An 18,226-nucleotide genomic window follows, 5' to 3' on the forward strand; every position below is an offset into this window, starting at 1 on the left:
CATTTGCCTACTTCTGAATATGTAGGTAAGATTTTTTTCTGCTCTTGAATCCCCAGCAGCATTTTCATTTGCATGATATTTTGCCTTGCCATTCTAATTTGAAACCACACCGGAAAGCCATTTTCTTATCAATGCTGATATCTTGTTGCTTTAAAGCTTAAGGCCTATTGCCTTCCTGCATGTAGCACTTAGATACATCTGTCTTTAATTTGACAACAGCAGCAACAAAATTACACTGACAAAATGTGGAATTTTAGATGCCTTGGAGAAACAAGAGATTTCACTTGCTACGTATTTTGCATACTTAAGAGAAATGTAATAATGTATGGATATTAACATTGTCAAGTTAAAATATTTTCCTAACAAGAGATTATTATAAACATTAATGAATCCTTCAGCTTGTTACCAAACCATTAGCTACAATTACACTTTAATGTATGTATATTCAGCAATACTCAGTTGTTGTTGCATTTATATTTTCAGATAATCACATTCCCTTGGAAGAAGCACAAAATCACTTTAAAGTTATTACAGTTAATGATACTGGAGCAGGAAAACACTGGAGTGATAATGAAGTCAGAGCTCTGATAAACATATGGTCAGATGAAAAGATACAACAAATGCTTGAAGGGGCCACAAGAAATAAAGAAATATTTGAGGAAATTGCCAGAAGGTTAATGAAACGTGGTATAGATAGAGACTGGAAACAATGTCGCACAAAGTACAAGAACCTAAAATATGAATACCGCGCACTGCAGAAGGAAAATGAGCATCTTGGTAATCCCAGGAGAAAAATGAGATTTTACGATGAAGTTGACTGTATCTTAAGAAGACAGCCTCTGGGTCCCTCAAGCTGGGGATGTGAAAGTTCAAGTCTCCTATCAGGTATTCAAAACTTCAGTGATGAGATAAAGCACTTAAAATGAAACTTAAAGTTGCCTGTTGACCCATGCTGTAGGGGTGAAATATGTAGCCAGAATGGGGAGGGAAAATAACTGAAGAACCTGTATCTGCATGGTCACGTAGGCAATATGCAGCAAGCGGAAATGGTCTTTGGAGGAGTTTAGAAGTGAGAACATTAACAAAAAGTGAAAGCACCTGAAGGGTTCAGTGCTATTGGAGAATGTTTGTGCTTTTGGAAGCTTAAGTGAGATACAGTGAAATAGTGCTAGAAAACGTGGCAGGTTTTAGAGGAGATCTAGCTGGCATGTAAAGTCTTATGGACAGAGAGCTTCATACCATTTAGAACTGCAGAAATCTGTAACAATCAAGCCAAGTGCAAGGACTCCAAAAAAGCAAACTTCATTAATTCAATTCACACCACAGTCAAGAGAGAGAAAAATCCAGGGCAGTGATGTTTGAGCTCTTGTAATTATTATACTAATTTTGCTAAAGCAGAATCAGTTTTCTAAATAGGGTTTGCTTCTATTTTACTATCAAAAGACCTCTGATCTAGGGACCACACTGCTAACCTTGTGTCTGCTGTAAGGGTTCTCATGACTGGGCAACTGCTCCAGCTCTGAGGGGCACCTGCCCCTGCTCCAGGCAGATCAGATGCTTTTGTAGAAGCAACTTAACCACTGCAGCTTAGAACCCAGTGAGTTATGGTAAACCAGAACTAATTTTGATTTTTCTCAATATGTTAGATAATAATTTGCAACATCACAAATGTTAGCTGAGCACTTGAACCATTCCTGCAGCAGAGGCCAGATGGACAGCTGAGCAGAGACTGCTGGAGCCATCCTTAAGCCAGCTGTTCTCAGTCATGAATCAGAGCCCCGATGTGGTGTCCAAGGGCACCATACAGTAGTGCCAGTAGTTGAGGCTGGAATGACATCCACACAGCCGTGGGATGACACCACTGCTTCTCACCTGCCTCATTCTTGTCCTTGATCACATTCTTAAGACAGACATTTTCTTCCAAATCCAGAAACTGAAGATATTACTGCTCATTTCTGTTCTCTGTGAATGGAATTTGTCAACACCAAGAATATTTGTGCCAACCTGGCTGTTTTATATTTTAGCATGCTGGAAAAGGACTGTAATCTGTGCTGTGAATGCTGATGCAGGAGACAATAGAACAGTAACTTTTCAGAAAAGAAGCTTTAGTTATTAAGCTGTTCAAGGCATCTGCCAAATAAATGTGTCTCCACCCTGATTTTGTGTGCCAACCCAGCACCTAACTTTTCTAGAAGATTCTCATTGCTCCAGGTCACTTGTCCCAATGCATTTGCTTTTGGAGTATAAAGCTTTTTGGTATGTGACTGACTGTGCTTTGAGAATCTCTGCAAAATACTTAGTCACCTTGGTTTTCTCTTCTAAGTTTCAGTGGGAGATGTTACAGCAAACACAGGATCCTTGAGTATCAAGAGAAAAGCATGGAATGATGGTAAGAGCCCCTGACTTTTTAAAGCATCTATATACTGCTGTTGAATTGGATGCCAGATTCTAGTTTCCAGTACTCAAACAGTTAAAAAAAAATCCCACAACTTGACACCAAGCTCCAAAACAACGTTCTTCTCTCACCCTCAACAATCTGCAAAAGAAGAGTCCTGATAAAAATGTGGCCCTAAGGAAAACTGCAATTTCTTTATTTCAATCCTCATCCCTGGTATAAATGAGGTAAACACCAGGAAATACTTCTTTCATTTATAAGAGTTAAGTCCGAGGAAAAGATAAAAAGATTTTAAAAAGAAGAAGATGTCTTAATTACCTGTGTTGCTCAGAGGAAAATAGGGACAATATCACAGTCATGGTTGTGGTTTCCTCGTATTATACTATGTGTCAGTAAATGAGAGGAGAAATTACATGTCTAGACATACAATGTCTAATATGTAATATATAGCATCTAATGTCTAACATGTTGTACAAGAGAAAACAGGTTATGACAGTTATTCTAAAGAGAAGATATGGTATAGAATCGCTGAGAGAGAAAAATGAAGGGATGGATAGAAATACACGGCATGCAATCTGATATAGGAAAGGTCAGGAACTTATTTTTCTTCCCGGCAGAATTGTGAGGCCCTAAATAATCAAAAAGTCCAACAATGAGGGATGACAAACTTAGGTTCTAGGAGGCTTGCCCCCAGTTTTAATACTAAAATGATGTCTTGTCTACAGACAGATGAACACAAACAGATCTGAACACCACAACATTTCTGAATTCAACATGCTCAGTTCACCATCACAACTGTACTAACAGGACTAACTCTATGTGATTAAATATACTTTCATTTATTGCCTACTAGATAAGTATGTCTTGCAGAAGGCAGTAGCTAGGCAAAGCTGAAAGTTTCAAATATGAGTGATTTTTACAAGGTCTGCTTCATTCCTGCTCGCCGTTATACAATGACCCCTTACACAACACCAGGCAATGCCTGCCAAAGGAGCATAACAGGACAGCATTAGCAAAATCTAGCATGTACTAAACTTCAGTGTCAGCAGTTCATTGACTTGTGCACTCTTAACTACATACTTTGCTTTTGTCCACAGAGGTGTCACCTGTTCCACTTAAGAAAAGTGCTTCTGAAAACACCATACTCCACTTCCAAAAACTATTAACAGAGAGAGTGCACACAGTAACAGAAGGCAAAAAGTTACTGTTAGAAAGGCTTTGTAAGCAGGAAGAAATGCAAGACCTCAACAGAACACAGCTGTATGCTGATCCATCAGCCATACAACAGGTTGGTTTAATGAACTTTCTACGAAATTAGCATGCAAAGAGATTCTCTCAGATAGTAAGAAATTAAATAGACATATTTATGAGTATAGGTCACCCACATGAGTACATGCTTGCTCCCCTTTAATATATTCACCTTCAGTCATTAAACTAAAACAAGATATGAGTTCCCGTCATAATCCTTAACTATGAGCTTTTAGCAGTGACATCAGTTAATCTAATAAAAGTTATAACCTCTGCCTACATGCCTTGGCTCACCTACCTGCCACAATTAACAGGCTTAATTGAAAGAAAATAACACTTTGACTGATCAAAGAAAACAAGTACAGTTAAAATTTCATCCCATCATTTCTAATTACCACCTCTATGACCTTCCTAGCAAGTTAGTCCTCTGCAATTAACCAAACAGTTGAAGCCATAAGATAACTTCTTTTTGATTAGGCAAGGCTGGTGGGGAAAACACAACACTTAATTCCTTTATCAGCATTTACCCTCCTCCTAGCCTTGCCATCTGCTTGTGCTGGGTTGGGGTACCATCCCCATCTGCCCGCTGAAGGTACGGTGCTGTGCAGCAATGAACTGGAGAATTCCATGAGCCAGAAAGAAATTACACAGTTAATGCACACCTAGAAGGGGCAGGCATGGGTTCTGGTCCCTGTTCTGTACTGGGCAAGGGGTCTGACTTGTCCGGTAACCAAATGAAGTACAGAAAACATAGAAACAGTGCAGAGAACAATGACATGGTAAGTGACAAATGCCATGCCATAACTAACCATTACTCTGCAAAATCCTACTAGCCACTACTTCATTTTGTGATTATGTAACTACTCTACAGTCTGTACTGTCTGCAACGCATGCACTTCTAGGGTTTTCCTTTCAGTGTATTCAAGCAGAAAACTCATTTCTGGATCTCAGTCATGTTTGGGCATAGACCTACACAGCCCTGCCAAAGCTAGGTCAGTTCTGGGCACACACAGGCGCACAACTGAAGTCAAGTAGTCAAGTTCTTACTGCAGCAGCAACAGCCACCAGGTTTTTTTATACACGGAGGCCTAAATTCCACCAAAGTCCCTCTTCACAAAATCTTACACAAAAATATTACTGGATATAGTGCTTTGTTTCCTGCTCTATGGTTAATTGTTTTCTGGTTAATTCTTTTATGAGAGACATTACACAGGTAAATAATTTCCACCCAGGTAGATTTTATCTGCCATTTGACTAGCATTTTTAAAACAATTCTGAGAAGTCAGAGAAAGATCCCTAGAAAATCATAGTTTTTTGATCACATTCATTTATACAGTGACACGGACATACAGTTGTTCCAGTGCATGCTTATCTACCACTTTTCACATTTTACATTGGTTTCTCACTATAAACCTTCTTTGGCTTGTAATACTAGTATCATCGTTGGTTTAAAAATCTTTCTTCTCTCTTTGCAATGAATTGGTTCAAAGATACATCCTTGAACTTGCATCATATTACTTGCATACAGAACTGCTGTCTTTGGTAGGAGAACAGGGGATCTGTCCCTGCCATCACGGCAGTCAGGTATCCTTCTAGAACATGCTGAGCCACCTGAAGACCTCGCCATTCGTAGCAGTACTAAAATCACAGGTTACTCCTTCCACATGTGAACCAGAAAAATGTGCGATCCAACACTAAGTCACTCTAGTACATTTAAACAGTTTAGTTCAATTTAGATTTGAATTAAGTTTTTTAAATAACTGTACTGAAAATAATATGGATCACTTACATGTTCTGCTCTACCTGCTCTGTTCCATGAGTACAAGGCTGAAGTTGCATAAAGCAGCTGAAGCTGATTCAATAACTCATTGCAGCAAGAAGGTCCCCTTTTCCCCATGCTACTCTGAGCAATCTGATGCTTGCTGGATCCCCTGTAAAACAGTTCAGCTCACCAACCTGACACAAGACCAGCCCAGTTGGGGAAAAAAAAGCAAATTGTTTTCAGTGTGAGTTGAAGCAGCCCAGCAAGTTCTCAGCTGTGCTAGCCGTAACTTTGAGCAGCTCAAAGGTTGTTTTTGTTGCAGCGTGACTGCCCTCGCAGAAGAAAGGCTAACCTGAGGGAGGCAGTTAGCACTGCAAAGAAGACAAACTGCACTTAAAATTCTGAGCGATGCACAAGGATCCCAATCTTTCCAAAACTTTGCTGTCATTCAGTACAATGTCCCCAAAAAACCTTTCTCTTCTTCCAGAAAAAAAAAATAAAGACTTATTTTTATTCATTAAAATAAGCAGATCTTTCAAGAAATATGTATCTATTTTTAAATGCTGTTCAGGTGAGAACTGCACAAAAGCACTGAGGCAAAGGACTGTCTAAATTCTTAGTAGGCCAGAACAGAGAATTGCAGAGCACACTTGCAGTCTCTACTTGGAAACTTCATATCAACACTAGAGGGTAGACATGAAGCAAGAACTGACAGAAAAAAAAGAACACAAGTGGCTTTCCAAGTAAAAGGGTTTTTTTTTCAGAAAACTTTCCAGAGAGCAGGATTTACCTGACAAACAAATGTCCAAAGAAGGTGGACTTCCCTTTGTGTGGGATTCCACTTCTATTCTGCTTTGTGGGTGCAAAGCATAGCTTGTTTTTTGTAATTGTTCTGTCAGAAAGCTATCTCCTTCTTTCCTGCTGTTCACATTTATTTTCAGTCAAAGATGGTAAGAGATGTCAAGAGCATGGGGCATTTGGCATCATCTAATATGTGCTATTCCCACTTACAGAGATAGCAATTAATTTACTTGAGTATGTAGGATGCTGAGATAGATAAAGTGGCATCAAGACAACCTTTCTTCACTGCAGTTGTAGTTATGATTCCCCATCACTTTTTGCTTAGAGACAAAATAACATGAATGTTGCACATTTAGAATTCCGGCTGTCTAGAGCTATGGTCTGTCTCCTTCTGACAGCATCTCCAGGGGTAGTGACAATGGGCTAAATAGAATGTCGCTAGAGTGAAGGATTTCTCAGAAAAAGTCCCTTCAAAAATAGCATTAGTTAATCCAACTCATCCTTCCAGTGTATTTTTATATCCACTTGAGCTTGTGCTGTGGCTCTGCTCTGATCACAGCTTTACATTTATTACAGTCACACAATATTTAGTCTCGGCACACTTATGGGCAAGTTAAATGGAACTTGGGACACCATCTCACACATGCTAAATGGTTATATGTGAGGCACTACCGTAGGACTGAAAGGGTTTGGGAGGAGAGGCCTTCTTAGACATAGATCCACAACATGATTCCTTTTTAGCGGAAAGGCCAGACCAAGTTGTTTCCATGTAACTGCTCCTGGGAATCTTAATATAAATTACATCATGAAAATGATCCAGCTTAAAAATCAAAACCAACACCAAATAATAATGGCAAGAGCAGCAATCCTATAAAATAACAGATCTTTGCTTTCCTCCCTCCTCAAATACCTGCACTATTACCAGGGGGCCATTCAGATTACTGTGACGGCAAATCTGTCTCCTCCCCAGTCGGCAAATGGCAATACTGAAATTTTTGAGGTATGGCAGATAAATGGAGCAATCACCACTTTGACCTATATTAAAAAGTTCCATTCTTCTCTAAAGCACACTCATTCACTGAGATGAATGGGTCACTTTACACATCTTTGATAGGGCTGTTACCCTGGAAAGTCCTCTGAATGCCCCATTTAGATTATTTCCTGGTAGACCAACCTATATTTGGGCCAGATGCGTGGAGAATGAGCTTCAGGGAGCAGAAATGCTTGCATTGTTGGTGGATCCACAAGCACTATCAGCATCACTATCGGCTTAAAAAACTCTCCCTCCAGACTCTCACCCTTTGTTCCTTCTCCAGCAGCAAGGTCTCCTTTGTGTCGGCACAAGCACTCATGTGGCCAAGTGGTTAATCAACTGACAGAACTGATTTAAATTAAAAGTAACCTAATAAAAAGCCCCTCCAAACAACCCTGCTTTTTTTTTTAAGTTCAAGGAAAGTAGTGTAAGACATGGCAGAAAGAGCAGCCAGGACAGTTTATTTGAACTGAACTACCCAGCATGAACTTCCCGTGCTGTGTACAACCCTCCCTCCATGAATTAGGCTCAAATTTAAGGTATGGGCAGACAAGCCAACAGAGCAATCCTGTGAAAGTTACTGGAGAGCTGTATCATGCCTACACGGATGACTTAAGCACAGTCAATGTGAAGAAAAACGAACAATCTCGCCCCAAATCTCATCGCAACTCTATGGCTAGCTTAATGTAATGGAAAGTCTGTTGGCCACAGTAAACATAATGGCTGTCTCTGAAACGTCCTCTTGTATATACATTTTGGCACCACTCCCCTCCTGGTCGTTCCACTCCTTCTTACGTTATCTCATTCCAGTTGGTTACTCCACATCCAGAGATAAGAGCTGAGACCGAACTGCATTTCGTGACATGTACATCTAAGAGATTTGAACTTGGTTAGAATGGAAATCTGGCTTATCTTCACTCTCTGAAAACGAGCATGCAGGAACCTGAGCCCTGCAGGAAGTTATGTAAAACAACCCAGCGGATATAACAGCTCACCACAGCAAAAAGGTCTCTCTCCTCCTCTCTTCTTGCAGGAGTAAGCTTTGTGGCATGTAATTAAACTGGGCTGTCAGCACCTAGCAGCACAGAATGGCCTATACATGTAAGCCAAGATAGAACGAAAAGATAAAGTGTTACTATATCCACATTCAGTACGTGTCTCTGAAAGTACTTAGGAATGTTTTACCAGCACATAGAGCATGAACATTCTGGTAAAACAGCATACAGACTCAGTCACTATCTAGACAAACATCTTACCCAGTATATTCCATAGGGAATTTAAATAGATATATGGTCAATTAAAAAATTTGGCATTTAGACAATTAAAACATTTAACGCTGCAGTTCTTGCATCTGGGGACAGGGGATCTGCTGAACCCATAATGAGTTCTTGAGATGAAATGAAGAGGTAAATATGTTACACACCAAATTATCAGGATCATTACCTGTAGCATATCCATGTTCCTCAGAAAATTCCCATCCAAATACTATTGCAATGTCAAGCTTTTTGTTTGAAAGATTCATGGGGTAAGACAGGATACCAGTAGCATGCTAAATAGCCTTTTAAAAAAATCTATCTTGTAGCCAAAAGGTTGTACATAAAATGTAGATAAACACTTTTATTATGCTATATTGAGTGTAGATATTTGGAAGAATGGCTACTTGGAAGCAACCAGTAATTTTACTAGATTGAAAGAGAAGTAAAAATTCTTAACTTACACTGGTGATTATTTGGGTTCTGTTGTGTGGGTTTTAATAGTGGACAGTAACAGGGAAGGTATCAAAAAAGCATGCCGGCCAAGCCTCTACTCTCCATTTACTTTGATTCTCATAACAAATTCCATACATAGATCCAGCTGAGTTGGGACAGGGAGTATTCCCTGACTTAACAGGACTTCCACCTGCACAGAAGAGGCCTTTTAAAGACCTTTTCTAAAAATCAGTACAAAGCTGGATACGCTCAGGTTTCAGTACATAGTATTACTGCCAAAAATATTTTCCGGGGAATTTTGCAAAAAGTTAACAGAAATCACACTTGTTCCAAGATTAACTTTGCAAATTTGTCCTGGTCAAGGACTCAAATGACGTTTAATAGATTTGTAACTCAAAGTACTCCTCCTCCCTCCCTCACCGCCCCCAAGAAAGTTTTCTTCTTACCAATATCCTCTTATTTTGGCTTGCTGTCAGTGGATTTTGCAGTGACTTTGTTCCCTGGCTTAAAAATTGTAAAGATGATTTAGAACATCCACTTTTAAGCCTTGTTAATGTTGATGCCAGAGTAACAGCGTTAGCTTTAGCAGCTTTCAAGTTTCAAACGTAATGAGAATTCACTGCTAACATAGCTGTAAAATTGTTAAAACCAGAGGAAAATCACTTTAAAATTGTCTCAAGTTAAATTGGTACAATGTTCTTAGCGTGTGGAATGCCTTGATTAGCCTGTAAGTAGGAATATACTGGTTTTCATTTTAATTCACAGTTCACCACTATAAAGTAAAAGCCAATAAAAGCCATGTTCTAACTTCTGCTACAAAGGAGTGTGAATTTAAGCCTCAACAATCTAGCAGCTACTTTTTAATTAAAAAAAAACAAAACAAAACAAAATCAAAAAACCTTTTAAAGTTGTTGCTTATGTCAAGATAGTGAAATTCCAAGTCTTTTATCCAAGTCTTTTATCCAAGTCTTCCAATCTTTTATCTTTCATGATGTGCCTACTTGTGGGCCCACTACAGAACCTTGCTTACAAATACACACCAATTTTTCATGCAGAATAGTTTCAGTGAAACAATGAGCACCACTCAAACACATGCTGTTGAATACATGCGTAAATATTTTGGTGGCTTGATCCAGTGTATAGTTTCAAGTTTTCAGTTGCAAACATCCTCACTGAAGTAAATCTCTCCAATGCCGTATTATCTTTTTAACACTGTAACACAAACTATCAACTCATTTTAGGCCATTTATCAGAAACAGCAAAGTTCTTCACATTGCTGCAACCAGCTATATCAGAACATAAAGCACAAAGAACTTATGCTGCATGTTTTTGTGGCATGTAGCAAATACTCGGGATCTTTATGTATACAGATAAGATTTCAAAGATTAGAAATTATAACATGTTCCCAACAGCTGCCTCTTCTTTGTGGATCAGTCATCTCAAAAATGCAGTTTGATACAATGCCATGCTTGAATATTCTGATTTTTAAAATCTATGATGAATTCAGGGCCAAATTCTGTAATGTGATTTATTGCACAGGACTAATTTGCATATAAAAGTACATGCCTATGAGTATCTAAGGCCGCTAGTCATTATGTAAACATCCTTACTAATTTGAAGGGGAGGTCTAAGGACTGTATTTTCTAGTGGTCAATCACATTTCTGTTAGTCACTTAGGCCCGATCGGGACTGCCCATTAATATTTACCATACCTCTCTTTCATATTTACTTATTTTTAAAGGAATATGGTTAAGAGACACTTCTTAGTTTTTAAGTTTAAAAGAACGGGCTTAATGAAATTTACTGATTCAGTTAATGCTAAATCTTAATTCTGGTCTTCATGACACATTCCAAAAAGAAGGAAGAAAAAGAGCTCTTATCCTATTACTTGCTGATAGGGATGCCACTTCTACACCTCACAGCAGGAAAAATGCAAAGAGGTTAGAGGGAAACATTACAGAAGGAAATGGGAACATTAACATCTCAGCTATTTAATAGAATGTTATTGAGTGCTTGCAAAGGTATACCTAACTGAGCAGGCCGTTTCACTTTACAGTGAATGTAATGCAGTTTACAGAGAATGTAATACAGTGGATGCAATAATGCTTATGTCTCTAAGAAAGCATCCCTTAAAAATTTTGACGATTATGGAGTTAGAAGATCAGAACCAGAGGTAGTGCATGTATGCCTTTAGGTGTGTATCTTCCTGCAGAACTTGTGAATTGCTCGCAGTTTCAATCACAGCATTAGTATTACTCTCTACAGTTGTGTCCTCCACAGGGGATATTCGATATTAAAGAGCTCATGGAAATCAAATATACTTGTCAAGTGCCCATCAGAAAAAAAAGAAGAAAAACATTTGTATTGAAAAATAATGAAATAAGGTCGCAATGAAAATTGAGATAATAAGCTGCAAAGTAATGAAAATACATCAGTCATTTTATTTCCAACTAAGAAACTCCAGGTCCACCAGTGTAACTGTGTAAACATAAATGAGGTAAGATTTTTTCTAGCCTCTTCACAGAAAAATGGCGCAACCTAAAATGAGACTATTGATTACATGGCTTTGTTCCTTGGACTCTGCAGCTCTATCACTCCCAAAAACATTTTTGATGGACACTGGCAAATATATATAGTTTATGAATGCTACACCTGCAATCCAAAGAAAATTATTAGGATCTGAGAGTCATGTAGCGATGCAGCATTTTATCAGTAAAAGTATATGACACTCAGCTGTAATAAACAGAAAATCTCCATGTAAACCATTTTCTGTTGTTGGTCCAAAACAATTTCAGAGCAACCTTTACATGTCTGTGACCTCAAAAATACAAAGAATGTATGATTTTATCTATTCAGTGCATGTGTACTTAGAGAAGCCCCCCTCCCCAGACTGTCAGGAATGTGATTATTTAGCCCACTTTTTGCAAATGGAAAGTTAAGCATAGTATATAGGTGTTGGTACTACTACAAAACTAGCATGTGCGTGTTTGGCTGTGCATGTGTTCCCACAAGGAGGACACACCTTTCTGGCACCACTGAAAAAATGATTAGCGTATGTCGGTGCATAACATTTCGTACTTTGGGTACCAAACGGAAGCAGAAGCCAAACTTCGTTTTGCAGCTCTGCATCCACACGGATCACAGCGAATCTAGTCTGTTTTACATCGCCATAGGCGTGTCAGGTAGAAAAGAAGTTTTATTGTATCACGGTGGTGAACAGAAACAACTATGGCTAGTCGGAGCCTAAAACTGCTTAAGAGCCACTCCGTTTCGGTGCTCTCGATTTGTGTGAACTACACTTTAACATCAGCATCTCGAGTAACGCCGAGGATGACGGCCGGGCCCCGCCGCGACGCCGGCAGGAGGTCAGCGCCCGTGTGACACGGCCGCGGCGCGGCTGGGTGGCCGGGACGGGGCGGCGGGAGCGGCAGCCGATGAGCGGGGCGCACGCATCCCCGCCGCCCGCTGGGGCGGCCACGCCGCGGGCTCCGCGCACGGAGGCCCCCGGGCAGCGCGGGACGTGCGCACGCCCGGGCCGGCGGCGCGGCCCCCGGCGGCGGCCGGCAGCAGGAGCGGATGCGACCCAAGTGAGATGCAGCCGAGCTCCAAAGCACGTCCGAGAGCTGCTCCTTCGGCGCGGCCGGCCCGGGAGGGCGGGAGCGGCGGGGCGTTCCTTGCGCTTCGGCCACCGGGATGCTGCCGGGGCTCCCCGCCGGCGCGGGGCGGGAGGAAGCGACGGGGCGCTCCGCAGCGGGCAGGCCCCCGGCCGCGCCGCTCCCCTCCCCGCCCGCTCCTTCCGCCGCCGCCGCCGGCGAGCCGGGGCCCTCCCGGCTGCACGTGCCGCGCTGGGGGCCCGACCGCCCCCGGGGCAGCCGCCGCGGCCCGGCCCGCCACGGAGACGCCGGTTTCGGAGGGCGGCCCCGTCCAGCCCGCTCCCGACCGCCGTGCCCCGTGCCCCCTTACCTGTGCTGCAGCCCCACCAGCCCCAGCGTGATCACATGGGGCACGTCCAGCTCCGTGGGCCACGCGCCGGAGGCGATGCAGCCGAACACGCCGCACTCCTCCCGGATGCCCAGCTCCTCCAGCTCCATGGCGCGGGCGGCACGTGGCGGCGGGCGGCGCGGCCCCGGAGGGCGGCCCCGGCCCCGGCCCCGGCCCCGATCCCGATCCCGGTCCCGGCCCCGGCCCCGGCCCCGCTGTGGCGGCTCCCGCGCGCTCCTGCCGGCGCCGCGCGCAGCCAACAGCGCCGCGCCGCGCGGGGCCGCCGGTAGCCTGCCGGCGCGGCCTCCCTCATTTACATACGGGGGGGCGCCCCCGGCCCCCACTCCGCCGCCTCGCCCGTCCCCTCCCCGCCCCCTCCCCCGCTTCCAGCCAGGCCCGCGACCCCGGACCCGCTGCCCCCGCGGGGCGCAACAGGCCGGGGGGGGGTTGCCCGTGGGGTGGGGGGGGCGTGGGGAGTCGGGGGCCGGGCGCGGCGCGGCGCCGGCATTGGCCGGGAAGTGGGCCGGGGCCGTGTTTGCACGGGGGGGGCGGTGGTTGGGGGGGGGGGGCGGCCGGCCGGGGTTCGCCCGGGGGGCTCGGCGGGGCGGAGAGGGGCGCGGGCCGTCCCCGCGGCGTTAGGCGGCGATTGGCGGGCGGTGCCGCTGCCCGCCGCCCCGCCTGCCCGCCCCTTCCGCCGGCCCCTTCTTACCCCGGCGGCGGGGCTCGGTGGCGTGCGCTGAGCCTCTCTTCTGTGCCCTAGGTGCCTGCTCCCGCTCCCGCCGCCATAGTCATAGCCATGGCCCCTGCAGCATCAGGTAACTGCCTGCCCCCCGGCAGGGGAAGCCGCGAGGGGGCGGCCCGCGCGCCGCGCCGTTGAGCGCCATGGGGGGCCGTTAACGGTCGTGGGGGTGGGTGGGGGAGCGCCGCTCCCGAGGGGCCGGTGCCCGCTCAGCCGGGCTTGGGGTGCAGGTGCTTGGGAGCCAACTTTTTCCCCGCAAAGTTTTAATTTTTTTATTTTTTTTTTGTGGGTGGCCGCGCCCCAGCCTGAGGGGGGTCACGGCTGCCCCCCGTCCCGCGGGAGAGGCGGCGAGGGGCAGGTGAACGCTTTGAGCCGAAGCTTCAGCCCCCTCCCGCTCCGGGCGGAGGATGCTCCGGGCGGCTGCGGCTGCCGCTGCCGGCCCGCGCCGTTTGGCCTTCTGAGCTTCGGGTTTGTCCCGAAGCTAAAAAAAAAAAAAAAAATAAAAAAAAAATCTGTAAAAGCGGCGCGGCTTCTGCCGGCACCGCCTCAGACGGCACCTCCCCAGCGCCAGCGGCAAGTGAAAACCCGTGCTGGCGTGGGGGTGAGCGTAGCCGAAGGAGCGCACCGCTGCTGCCCGGCGTGGCTGGCGCATCCCTCGTGGCGCCGGCGTTGCGTGGGCAGAAGTTTTGAGCGATTGCTTTCGCCCTCGCTGCTGGGATGGAAACCTGGCCGAGCGGCCCTCTAGGTGGGGGCTTAGCCTGCTCTTCGCCTTCACAGGTTGCAACGTGGGATCCTGCTGGGTCTCACTTTGCACGCAACTGATAAAGTAAGCGAACCTGGTGGGCTTACATGCAGAAGTAAAAAATTTCTTTCAATCTAAAACTGGTTTATGTTGGTTTTTTTTTTTCATTTCTCTAGACCTGAAACTTGGTAAAAAAGTTAATGAAGGTAAAACGAAAGAAGTGTACGAGCTGCCAGATATCCCAGGATGTGTTCTCATGCAGTCAAAAGACCAAATAACCGCGGGAAATGCAGCCAGGAAGGACCGAATGGAAGGGAAGGCTGCCATTTCCAATACAACAACTAGCTGTGTGTTTCAGTTGCTTCAAGAAGCTGGTAAGTCTTTCAAAGGTAGAATGCATGCCTGCGTGTTACAGATATTGTTACAAAACATTATTGTTGCTACATATTGGTTTATCCTGCCTTGAGGCTGTGATGGCTTTTAGACTGTCTTTTCTATTAGTTTTTAGTTACACTCTTCCCTCTGGTACTACAGAGCTGGGTGGGCGACTTGCTTACTTGGAACATGAGACTATCTGAAGTAATCTTCCAATCGCAGATAACACTGCAATAGTTTCTCCTGCTTGTTTGGACACACCCCTAATCCTGCCCTCTACTTTTGTCAGTTCTTCCCTACCCCCATGCCCCCTTGCCTGTAATACCGGACTGGATCCATCTCGCCTTTCCTAGTATATCTGCCTGCACAGAAGTCACTGCTAGCTAGTGGCACTACCAGACGATGTCTAAGCTGTGTACTTAAACAGTTATGAAGACGATATTGCAAATGCATATATTGGTCTATATCGAATGTATTAGGAACTTAATGTTTACTTTAAAAGACTCAAAATATTTCTGGTGCTTTCATGGAGTACATGAAAACACCATTTCAGTGAGTCACCATTTCAGTACATTTCAGTGAGCTTTCATGGAGTACATAACTAACTTGAGCCACTCAAGTTTTGCACCACACTTCCAAAAATGGAGCCAGTATCTTTGCTTTGAGAAAGCATTCTGAAGTGTCTTTGACTGAGAAGTTTGCAAGTTGCCAAGAGGAATTTGTGCTGGTGGGTTTCTAACTTGAGTCTGCAAACAGTACTATGATACAAGCACCAGTAAACTTGGTTAAGACTGCTTATAGCTGCATGCTCAGTGCACTTTGAAGCATTCACACTAAGATTGCTTCAAGTACCAGCTGAATTACTGTAAAAGTTGTATTATCTGTTATAAGGTGTAGTGATGGTTCTCAGATAGTCAAATGGTAAAGTCCTAGCATGTTTCATATGTGGGGAAGGGAAAGATGGTTTCTGTAGAGTTGTATCTACCTATATTTCTGTGCAAGTAGTTCTTAAAATATGGGCTGAGGAAAAGATCTATGAAGTCATTCAGTATAATCCTCAGTCACTGGCTTTCTTGGGAAGCCTGTTGTGCATACAGTACAAAGACCCCTCCAAGGTCTTTCTGATTATATTTACAGTTTATTAAAATTACCAGTTTTCATTTAAGAACAATGAAATTGTTCCTAATTCTTAAATGGCAATAATTCTTAATGGCCTAATTCTTAATGGCCATTCTTAAATGGCCTAATTCTTAAATGGCAATAGTTAAGGTAACAATAAAAATATTTAATATCCTACAGATACAAACTTTAAATGTGAAGAAGCCTTGCTATAGACCTCTCAAAGATCCTTAAATGGCTTGTACTCAGTAACTTCAGGTGCTGTGGAAAAATATGCAGAGTAAACTGCAGCTGCATTTTAAAGCAACAAAAGAACTTTCAGGGTTCTTCTCCAGTTTGCTTATTTGACTGGCATAAATTGCAGATAATGTGAATGCCTTATCGTAGAAGTGGTTTGTTTGCGTTGCACAACTCTTCTTAACCTACTCTTTCAAAGGTGATGATTTACAAAGTTCTGTTAAAATTTCTCTCCCGTTTATAATAGAGCTAATGTCAGCCCCTCAGAAGCACACATCTGCACTGGTGAAAGGTGTAGTAGTAAACCATGTGGGGGGCCTTCATGCCTGGATTTAGGAGTGACTTAATGTGCAGTTGATTAACTCATTCTGCCCTTGAGGGCAGTACAACAAAATCTGAAGAGTCAATGTTGATACTGTATTTCAAGACTTGAATTCTTCCTTTATGGCTCTGGAAGTGGAATGGAATAGATCTACTTCTTGGTTTGACTGGATGCAGCTCCTTTGTCTTCTGTTTCTGGCAGATGCCAATTGGGCTTGGCAGTTGTCTTGCCCTGGGGGGAGAAAGGTGGGACTTTCCTCAAGAGTGAAATTGAAAAAAGAGCTATTTTGCACTTAGAGTGCCTATCTGCACATGTTGGCTGTCCCTGTTTAATATGGGGTCATCTTAGAATTATGTAAGAAGGTTGACTTGCTGCAGCAGGTTTGTGTGTGTGCATGTGCTTCTGAGTCTTAATGTCTTTTGCCTAACAAATCACTAAGATCTAGTGCCCTAAATAAATGTTAGTTTGTAATGAAAGGGAGGACTAAGTTGTTCTCTTCCATGCTCCATCCTCATTTATTAAACAAAGTAGTAAAGACTACATGCTCCCTAGCTCATTTGAAAGCCTCCAATTACCGTTCCATGTATAATGGATCTTCCACCAGAGAGCATGGTTGGGTACTTGGTTGCTGCTAACTTTTGTTTAAAAACAAACCGTTGTGAGGGATAGATTTTTTTTTTTAAAAGCTCTGTGAACAAAATTATTTGCAAGAATAGGATTTCTGACCAGAGCATAAGGTTCTGAGCTACAAGCAAGCGTTGTATGATAAAATTGGCAAAACTAATGACCTGTGGAAGATAACTGCATTGATTGCCTTTTGCAAGGCCAGAGTGGGCTTAAAAAACCCTGAAGAGATTCAGTGTGTCCCTTACGTCCAGAGAAGAACAAGATTCAGTTGCATTTAAAATTAAAGATGTTTGTGACTCTTGTTTCAACTGTGGAGTGTGCCTAGTAATGTAACTAAGCTTCCATCTTTATATGTAGGAATTAAAACAGCTTTTGTCAGGAAACAGAGTGACACAGCATTCATAGCAGCTCACTGTGAAATGATCCCAATTGAATGGGTGTGCAGAAGAATTGCTACTGGCTCCTTCCTCAAAAGAAACCCCGGTGTCAAAGAAGGATATAAGTTTTACCCACCCAAAATTGAGATGTTTTACAAGGTAAGTTTCCTTTCCTGTGATGTTAATCAAACAGAGCTAGAATTCTGTATTATCTCCTTTACAATGCTGACAAATAAAGCAAATAGTGCTAGTGGCTGACCAATCCTCTTAGTATTGGTAGTTTTGCCATCCTAATGTTTTCTTGCATTCTTGTCCAACAGCTGTTTTGTCTAAAGTGCATATAATGTAATACTGGCTTACAGGGCCATCAAACAGCAACAAGCCAAATGGTACATAAAATAGAAAAGTTTTATTTATAAGGTATAAGGACTTTTTAGGCATAAGCCTAATGCATCAGTTGAAATGGATGTGTTGATATATTTGAAGAAATTAAAATAAACTACTTCTATGGTGAGGGTAAGTAGCTAGCTAGTCACTTAGGATTCTGAACTTCTTTGGGAATGAAAGTGTGTCTGAAAAGTGTCTTGTGAACTATGACCTAAAGTGTTTGTAGTGTACCCTGTCACTCTTGGGACACTGTCCAAACTTGAAGTGCTTTTAAAGACGTTCAGGTGTTACACCAAGTGTTTTCAATGTTGCTGTCACTTTTTTAGTGCTAATCATAATACTAGTTTGAAGCCTGTATTTGTTTTTTGAAAA

General features: G+C 43.4%; 2 protein-coding genes across 6 annotated transcripts in view; one reads left to right on the forward strand and one right to left on the reverse strand.

The window, feature by feature from the left end:
* PPAT (phosphoribosyl pyrophosphate amidotransferase) overlaps positions 1-13,471 on the reverse strand; it is a 50,724-nt gene extending 37,253 nt beyond the window's left edge. Inside the window, exon 1 of the mRNA XM_075500112.1 lies at positions 12,912-13,471. Coding sequence (XP_075356227.1) covers positions 12,912-13,039 — 128 coding nt within the window. The 5' untranslated portion in view covers positions 13,040-13,471. The remainder of the gene's footprint in view (positions 1-12,911) is intronic.
* The window catches only part of PAICS (phosphoribosylaminoimidazole carboxylase and phosphoribosylaminoimidazolesuccinocarboxamide synthase), a 42,517-nt gene that overhangs the window by 19,077 nt on the left and 5,214 nt on the right, over positions 1-18,226 (forward strand). For 4 of the 5 annotated variants that reach the window (XM_075500107.1, XM_075500109.1, XM_075500110.1 and 1 more), the window contains 6 exons: positions 484-885; positions 2,324-2,389; positions 3,493-3,683; positions 13,690-13,744; positions 14,587-14,784; positions 17,448-17,626. In XM_075500107.1, the coding sequence (XP_075356222.1) occupies positions 484-885; positions 2,324-2,389; positions 3,493-3,683; positions 13,690-13,744; positions 14,587-14,784; positions 17,448-17,626 (1,091 nt within the window). The remainder of the gene's footprint in view (positions 1-483; positions 886-2,323; positions 2,390-3,492; positions 3,684-13,689; positions 13,745-14,586; positions 14,785-17,447; positions 17,627-18,226) is intronic. The other variant, XM_075500108.1, reaches the window with a different exon arrangement.

The sequence above is a fragment of the Mycteria americana genome, chromosome 4 (genome assembly GCF_035582795.1).
Source record: "Mycteria americana isolate JAX WOST 10 ecotype Jacksonville Zoo and Gardens chromosome 4, USCA_MyAme_1.0, whole genome shotgun sequence".
NCBI lineage: Eukaryota > Metazoa > Chordata > Aves > Ciconiiformes > Ciconiidae > Mycteria > Mycteria americana.